Source organism: Geospiza fortis, unplaced genomic scaffold, assembly GCF_000277835.1.
Source record: "Geospiza fortis unplaced genomic scaffold, GeoFor_1.0 scaffold171, whole genome shotgun sequence".
In the NCBI taxonomy this organism is placed as follows: domain Eukaryota; kingdom Metazoa; phylum Chordata; class Aves; order Passeriformes; family Thraupidae; genus Geospiza; species Geospiza fortis.
The window spans coordinates 9,550,955-9,559,959 of record NW_005054313.1 but is presented as its reverse complement, the minus strand read 5'-3'; the positions used below and the strand labels follow the sequence as shown (position 1 = coordinate 9,559,959).

Here is a 9,005-nt window from a genome sequence, read left to right as displayed (position 1 = left end):
TTTTCCATCTTTACCATTACACAATTAGTGGTTTAAAAAATCTCAAAAGCATTCTAAATCTCAAGATAGTCTGTCCCAGGAAGAGGACAGTACCAAGCCTGTTGGTATAGACAGACCAGGCATTAATCTGTCAACCAAAATAATGAGATGTGACCACAAAAGTAGCATAAAGACATGGCTGCTCACAGCACTGTGACCTCAGAAAGAGCATCAGCAGAGGTAGAAGTCATCCAAACTCCTCCACAGAGTACCTACACCAAGTACAAATGTCACGAAGCTACAGTTCACTTCATTCTCAGCCAGCAGGTGGGTAAAGAGAGGATAAAAATCTAGTAGGGTAAAAGAAAATCAAGTGGGGAGTTATGAATAGTTATCAATAGTTATGATACAGAAGGTTCTTAAAATCACTATGATGGTGGGAAATTAGGGAGGATAAAGGAAGACAAGGATGTAAAAAAAGGGCTGAGTGAGAGATATGACATTTTTAAAGTTAGTCAAGTTGGGGAAAGACCCTGGCAACCATTAGCTATAACCAAAAACTCTGATGCTTTCACCACTGTAAGTAATTACCTAAATTCCTTCAGCTTTTCCACAGGAAGGCACTTAGGATGGAGAGGTGGAAGAGGCACATTTCTGTTCAAAGGTTAACGTGGAATTGCCACAATCTCTGATGAGAGATCAATGTAGTAACTGTTTTTTCATGAAAATGCAGTTAAAATTGAATCAGATTGGATTCAGCGTTGAACAATTTTAATGAAGCAGTGTCAAACAAGCACATCAACTTCTTAGAAACCAAGGGGCTCCAAAGTTTAATTACAAAAACATTGTACAGAAAACTTGGCATTTAAACAGTTCCAAACACGTTAATCCAGCAAATGGATTCTGCTTTCATATATTTCTCTTAACATTTCTGCAAGTGACAAAAGCATTTTATTCCTCTCTTCTCCTTGACACCCACTTCATTTTTTTTTAATCCGTCAACACTGAAAACTGTAAACTGAAGTGACACTCTGAAAACACTGGAAAGACAAAATCCATTTTTATGGGGTTAATAAACATAAATAAGAAGCTTCTTAATGAGACAAAACATCATCTGTCACATCATCAGTGAGCAAGAACTCAGTCTTCTCCCAGCTGCTTCAAGATGGATAATCCACCCCACCTCCTTCCTTGTGGGAAAAGGCAAGAGATTTGTCAGCCCCCAGCTAATAATATCACCTTAAATTTCCTATCCCACAACACTTGCATGCTTCTCAGCTGAGATGGATGAGCAGTATCCATGAGCAGATTTCTGTAAGCAGGCAGCCTGAAGCCATCTGACCCTACTGATGGATTGGATGTGTTACAGCCTGGAACTGCATCCTACATTACATGGAATTTCTGGAGTCTTTATAGGATACAACTCCAGGTATTAGCTAGGATGCCACAGACAGAACTTCAGGATTTTGTAAATCAGTTTTTGGCTATGCAGCGCATTTTGGCCACTTCAACAGAGAGTCAAACATCACCAGTTCTAAAAAACCAAGACACATACATGAGATGAAGGTGTAGGTGCTTCTACTGGAGGCATTAACAACCTCTAGGATTTACAACATTCTTTACAGAACACACTAAAAAAGTTCATGGCAGCATCAGCTATTCTCATCCATGCTAAGGAGAGTGGAAGTCAATGCAGCAAACTGAGGTTCCTTTTTGTGAAGTCTTGAAAGCAAAACAGATAACAAGAGAAAGGAGTTTCCTCCCTGAAGGAAGACTTGATTTACATGGAAATCCTTGCTTCTTGGCTACAGCAATAACCCCAGGAGTAAGCTGAGACCTGGCATAAAGGTGCTGACCTGAAGATGGCTCCAGGCCAGCATGACGTCCATGTGTACAGTGCAGGAAAAGAAGAAACTGGTTTTTAATCTTCAAAATATTCGTGTCCAGGTACACGAATGTGATGCTGACAGCAACACAAACAACCTCCACATCACAACAGGGAATCTTAACACATGTCATGAGCAGGAGCAAAGAGATTGTCATGTGGGAGCAAGAGCATTTCAACCACCCCCATAAAGCCTAGAGATGCCCAACAAGTGCTGAGCCAAAGTCAGAACCAACAATTGGACAGGAACCAAAGGGCAGGGAAAGTTTTGCATAAGCCAGTGCAGGCAGTGGGTGCCCCAGCTCTGCCAGGAGGTGTGGTGTAGCTCTGCAAGATCAGACTCAAACATGCAGAGCTCTACTCAATGCAAGTGAAAGGCCATTTAGGTCAGCTGGAACATAAAATTCTGAATGCCATGGGCAGTACTGGACTGTACAAAAGGTGAGAGCAGAAACAAGCTGCAATGCTGAGTTCTGTGGGCTATGTGGACCTAGTTGCTAATAACCTTCTCTGCTCTAATAATTCATGCAAAAATATATGTGCTGCTTCCAGACACATTGATTCCCAGCACAGCAATTTCAGGAGGGCAGGGAGGGAAAAAAATGCAATCCCTGTGCCCATTTCTCTTTTTATAGAAAACTGCTTTCCCCATGAGATCATTCTCTCAAAAACAAAGCAATAACATTAAATTAGACTGAACAATGTATCAGATGAAGGGCAAGCTTTGTGGGTTTAGTCTAAACTGAAGAATCCCATCTTCCCTGCTGGGAAGAACTAATGTTTCACTTTCTATCTTGATTTCCACTGATCTTTGTGATAGTAAAATGCTCCAGCAAACGTTTTCAAGAGATGACAGGAGACCTTCACAGAAGAGCAGGATGCAATGTGCAAGAGAGGTGCTTGAAGAGAGGGGAGAGAAGTCTGTCTCATAGTCTGTCTCATAGTAGACTCAAGTCACAAAGCATCAACCACAGCCAGTCTCTAGCAGGGGCAAACTCACATTGTAGGAATTGCAGGCTAACACAAAAGAACCCCAGGATTTTGCTTAAGAAAAGTTCCTATAAATACAGCAGGAGGACAAGACAGTGCACCAAGAAAAACTCCCAGTTAGAGCAGAGAACACAAGCACTGCTATCCAGTACTGCAAGAATTAGGGAACAAGATCAAAAGAAGAGAACTGAAGTGAAGGAAGGTAACCCCTCCTAACAGGATAAACATGAAAACAAAATAAAAGACACTAGAAGACATTAGGCAATATAACACATCAAAGTTATTACTACAACATATACGCTGACTCCATTTCACAAGCTGAGATTTCATCTCCACAGCCAGCCAGTCCACAGAATGCAGGCACCCTCACACCCAGCAAAATCCATTAAAAAAAATGTAGATTGCACAGAAGTTGCATGCTCTTAAATGGTCACACAGAGGACAGTTCCAAATGCTTAGTGGGCGATGTCCGTGGCTTCTTAACATCTCTTAATGCATTGATCTGTTTGTCTCCCTGACAAATCAACACAGGCAGGGCCCAGCACAACCCTGCCATCCTGCCTCCCACCCCAGGCTTTCCCCCATGGCTTCTTATTCCACACTGGCCAAAAAATTTTGTAAAGCTTCCCCGGGTCACGAGACCTGCAGACGAAACAGAAAAATAAGGGTTAGAAGGCTACGATCTGCCAGGACCAAACAGGCACCGTGACAGGGTTTTTGGGTGTTTGATCTGAAAACACAACACTCAGGATAGTAAAGCAGCCTCTAGAGACACAACCAAACTGAGTTGCTGTTTCCATCCAGTGCTAAATAACAAAACCCCTCCTCTTCTCCCCATATACTGTTTGCACAAAAAAGTTTTTACCATGCAGTACAGAAAAACCAAAATATTGACCAGTATAATCAAATATCCCTAAATACAATGTACAAAGCCACTGAAACCCACCTCAGATCTGTGAAAGAGTTGTTTTCAGGAGCATTATGGCACAGTTTTCTGTGGTATTGATTTGTGATGTGTCCCAACCTCAAACAGACCACTTGGCTGACAGAGATTACATTCAGCATTAATATACACATATGCACATTAACAAAGGAACACTGGTGATGACAGTTTGTTGATACAGTTTATCATGTGCCAGGTGAACCTTTTATCCAAAGCTTCATTGTTTTCCAGGGAATCTCTACCATTTTCTAGGTTTGCATCCAACAAAACCCAACCTTCTTCCTTCCAAAATTTAGACACAAAATATAATCAATGCTAAGTGAAAGTCAGTGTAATTAACAGTCCCATTAATTATTTGATCATTATATTCCATTACATGCATGTCATTATCCAGTGAAACTATGTGATTATTAATCCCATTTTTGACTGCCTCACACTGTTTTGCTGCTGAAAAAGGGAAGGCATTGGTAGGAAAAGAAAGGAAAGAAGTACTATTTTTCAAGTAGAGGTTAGAAGGAAGAATTTTAAAGCAAGAATTACTTTTTCTAATTCAATTACAGCTAAATCTAGCCTGTCCAGGAAAATTGTATCCACATATTCAGGAACACAGGAATTGTCCATCCTTTAGGAAAGATAAAGCCACCTGGCAAGAGAATGAAAGTCTAGATTTTAGTAGCTTTGTGATATGATTTTTCTAGCAAGGTGCTTAAAGGACAAATATCCATTTCTGGGCCTGGCATACCCTTCTAATAACTGATGGATGAGAAACTGCTCTCCCTGTTAGCCATTCTGTAAAACCTCCCCTCCCCATTCTCTCTCTGAGCCTGAGAACTAACTGAAAACAGTATACAAAAAGGAGGAGGTTGATGAGCTGCTGAAAAATCCCAGACCTGGATCCACAAGCTGTTCCCTTCACAAATAGCAGCAGTAAAGGCACTTCTTTATTCTGCTGGGAGCTCAGTCATCTCTTAGAACTACAGTCCGTTCCATCTGGCTACCCTCCTGAAGGACAATGATCTCCCAGCTAAAGCCACTCTATAATGGGAAATGTGTAATTAACTGTTCTACACAGCACCACAAAAGGTCAGAACCAGAAAGGATGAAAAGCCCTGTCTTCATATTTGCAGATGGCACAAGGCAGCTTTATTTGCATTTCTAAACACTATTCAAGACATGTACAGTAGATCTCTACATAATAAATGCCTGAAGAATGAAGGTATGCGCTTTGTTAAAATAGAAATAGGCAAACTCCTCATGGCTGCCTAGTGCTGTGCATCATGGGGAAGTGGGGGAGTGAGAGGTGTGGGAAATGCAAAGCAGCACAGTAATGCAGAAAGACTGGTATTTACTTCTTTGTTAATTTGTTTTTCTACTCTGTTCTCTATCACAATTTTCCAAGCTGTTAAACAGCAGCAAAAATACAGAATCATGAGCTCAATAATAATCTACGCACATGCCACATAAACATTAGTCTCAGCAAATGCTATGTACAGCTTAAACCATACCTCAGTGTTCCATTTGCATCTAAGCCCTCCTCATTCCAACAGCTTGACTACAGGTGCCACTGAGTGGAGGTAAAGCATTTTCAATTTATAACAGAATTGAGTTCACCTGTAACCTCTTGAGACAAACAGAATTTCCTCATGGCCATCAGTTTCTACAATTACTACTAAAATCTTCAGATTTACTTCACTCAAGAAAGGAACCTTCTTCTAAATTAGTCACCCTGTTACCATTCTGTCAGAACTCTTACTCACCTTATACAAATACATAAAGATCTTGGAGTTAAAGGGAATTTCAGAGCCCTTTAATGCCATGGAATCCTATCAACCCAATTTGACTTTCATTAAGACAACCTGCTCCTGCAGCTTTGAGGAAGAAACCTTTTTGATTGTACAATATGGTGATCAGCAGAGGCATCAGCAGCAGAACAGGTGCCAAAGGCAGGGAGCAGGCACCAGGAGCAGCCTGGGAGAGAGCACTCACCCTGTGACTAACGCTCCAGCCTGTTGACCACGTCCCGCACGGTGGCGATGAGGTTCTCGTTCTCCTGTGGGTTGGCCAGGATGATGCTGTGCAGTCTGTTCATGTAGGAATCGATCGTTTCCATCGTGGGGGTTTCCCCGCTGCCTACGGTCAACACAGTGCAATGAGCCACAAGGTGCATTGGTGACCACAGCAATTCAAAAAAGTTAACACTATGCTAAGGGTAATTTGTGCCAACACACAAACTGCTATAGGAGGTGATTTTGCTATGCACCACCTCTTGTGACAGATTCTGCTAAACAATGTCCTCCTAACTCCACAAAGTGAGTAGTTCCAAGGATATCAGGACTAATGAAGCATGGCTCTCTTTTATTTGGGTCTCATAGTTGATTATAACAAACTCTTTCAGCTGGGCATTCAGAGAATCTAAGTGGGTTCCCTGGCAGCTGACAATACAGACACAGCCTTTATTTTAATCAAGGAACTTGCACGTCCTGTCTATTCTATTCAGTAACATTTTCATAAAACAAGTGAAGGAGAGCCAGGACTGGATATGTGTCTCACTTTATTAGGAAGAGTAGGAGCAATAAGAAAATAAATGTCATGTTGAAATAAAGCACTGACTCTATACTTCCCCCCGCATGCGTTTTAGTATTTCATTATCCCATGCAACAAAAGCTTAGAAATGGCCAAGAGTACAGAAGTACAAAAGCAGCCTGTGGTGGTGTTCACAGGGGTCTCAGGACAAGGGAAGAGACGAGAATCTTGACTCCATGTTTCAGAAGGCTGATTTTTTATTTTATTATATATATTATATTAAAAGAAAATTATATATTGAAACTCTACTAAAAGAATAGAAGAAAGGATTCATCAGAAGGCTAGCAAGAAATAGAAAGGAATGCAATGATAATAAAATCTTGTGACTGACCAGAGAGTCCGAGACAGCCGGACTGTGATTGGCCATTAATTAAAAACAACCACATGAGACTAATCAAAGATACACCTGTTGCATTCCACAGCAGCAGATAATTAGTGTTTACATTTTGTTCTGGCTGGTTCCCTCATGGTGTGATGAGGATGAGGGTGGGGATTAGGGTGGCTTCAAATGCGATGCAGAAGAGCAATAATTCTGAGGCCGAGAAGGCTAGAAGGATGAACAGTTGAGCTAGGATTACTGTTGTGGCAAAGATTCGTTTGCGGGCGATGGGTTCTTGTTCTAGGTGGTTTTGGCTAGCTATGATTATGAGGGGGAGGAGTCAGCATGAAAGGACTAGCAGGGGGGAGGAGATTTGGTCAATAGATGTTCAGGGGGTTAAGCCTTTGTTTGTGTAATATGTTCTCAGCTTCTCACGAGAAAAAATCCTGACAAAAGGATTTTTCATAAAATATGTCTGTGACAGCAGCCCACATGTTCTCAGCCCAGAACACGACATAAAAACGAGCAGTTCCATGTCCCAGACCTACCTGGCAGCGGGACTGCAGCGAAGCTGCTGGTGAGGGCCTGCCTCAGGCTCTCCAGGTGCTGCTGCAGCACCGTGTTGCGGCTCCGCTCCTGGATCACGTCCACCTCCAGCTTCTCCACGGCCGTGCGCATGCTCTCCACGTGCTTCTGCAGCGCCGCGTTCCTCTCCTCAAACTCCATGTTGGATTTGCGCAGCTGCCGCAGCTCCGCCTCACGGGCTGCCAACATCAACCCATCCCAGAGAGTCAAAAAACTGCTACAAACATCTCTAGGACCAGCAGGCAATGAGACAGAATGTTCTGGAGTGCTCAGCTGATAACTACAAATGGTGCCGCTGTGGTTTATAGATAAAGAGCATCACATCATGGAGTGACAACAGCACCTACAGTGGCACTTTACAGGAATCATTCCTAGAGAGAGACAACTAAGAAAACATTCAAAGCATCAGAATGGAAATGAATGGGGGAATTGATCAGGGAGGAAGACTGCAAGACTGATTTCAAATGCAATCAGCATGACAAAGTTTAGCAGCTGTGCTAAGAATCCTGCAATCAAGATACCAGTTACAAAAATAATCTTCTGTTGCCCATAGAAAGTATCTGAATCTAAATTCTGTTCAGTCAAGAAAATCTTCAAGAAATCTGGCAAAAAATACTCAACTCTTGAGACACACAGATATGAAAACTAAACAGAGTAACAGAAAATATATCAGTGTAATCTTCCACATATGGGGGGAAATAAAATACTGCTAACCAGCCTGAATCACTATCAGGACACATTTTAGATATTTCTTAGTTCTATAGAACAGTAGACAAACCTTGAACTGGCTGGAATAAACATCAGAAACATTCTCAAAAAAGGTTAATTTGGGAAGACAATGCCAGGAAAAGCTGCTTTTCAGCCATTGTGTATATACAGAGGTAAGGTAATAGCAGAAACTATACCGAAGTCATTATGTGAGCTGAGATGGGAGGGGTGCAAGGATTCTTCAGCTGGACAGCATTTGCCAAGAATTTTGGAAAAGCAAGGAGGAAAGTATCCTGGAAAAGTTAAAATTACCTTTACTATGATTCAGGAACTCTTCTGTGAAGATTGGGATATCAAAGACAGATCTCTCCTTGGTATCTGCTTCTTTCTACAACAGAACAAGTAATAATGTAGCTAAACAGTTTGTTTTCAGGAATTCATTTAACTGTTTTGAGCATGAGAACAAAAGGCCAAGGAGACCAAAACCTGAGGCAGCTAAAAGCTGTATGGATTAAAGACACTTCCAGCTCCTAGAAGGCCAAAGGAAGTGTCTTAGATTTTTAAGATATAGGTTTAATCAAACCATTATTATTAGAATTATTAATATATTATTAGAATTATTAATACTTTTTAAAAAAGACTATCTGAATGCATTCATATTTTCCACCATCAACCAAATGACACATTCTGAAATAGTCTTTACAGGAATATCAACAAACAGGAGACAGAGTGAGCAAAATGCACAATAGGTTTCAAGGCTCTTGGCCTTTCAACACCAAAGCGAAAAAACAATAAACACTTTTAAATCAGGAAATGCTCTATAACTTAGTCAAAAAACTGTAAATAATGTCATTTAACTCAAGGCAAAAACCCCTGCTATAACATACTTCAGTCACCACTTCTAAATCAACAGGAATTAATGCTTATTGTAGCACCTGAATCATTATGAACAAAGGTAACATAAATCTGGTTTGATAAATTGCAGCAACTATGATCAACCTGTAACTTAACAC

At 41.2% G+C, this 9,005-nt stretch overlaps 1 protein-coding gene across 1 annotated transcript in view; it reads right to left on the bottom strand.

Annotated features, from left to right (window-relative positions):
- Positions 1–723: 723 nt before the first annotated feature.
- Positions 724–9,005, bottom strand: part of HMG20A (high mobility group 20A) — an 18,360-nt gene continuing 10,078 nt past the window's right edge. The window contains exons 6-9 of the mRNA XM_005419700.2: positions 8,305–8,380; positions 7,248–7,463; positions 5,784–5,927; positions 724–3,496 (exon numbers count right to left, since the gene is read on the bottom strand). Coding sequence (XP_005419757.1) covers positions 5,791–5,927; positions 7,248–7,463; positions 8,305–8,380 — 429 coding nt within the window. The 3' untranslated portion in view covers positions 724–3,496; positions 5,784–5,790. The remainder of the gene's footprint in view (positions 3,497–5,783; positions 5,928–7,247; positions 7,464–8,304; positions 8,381–9,005) is intronic.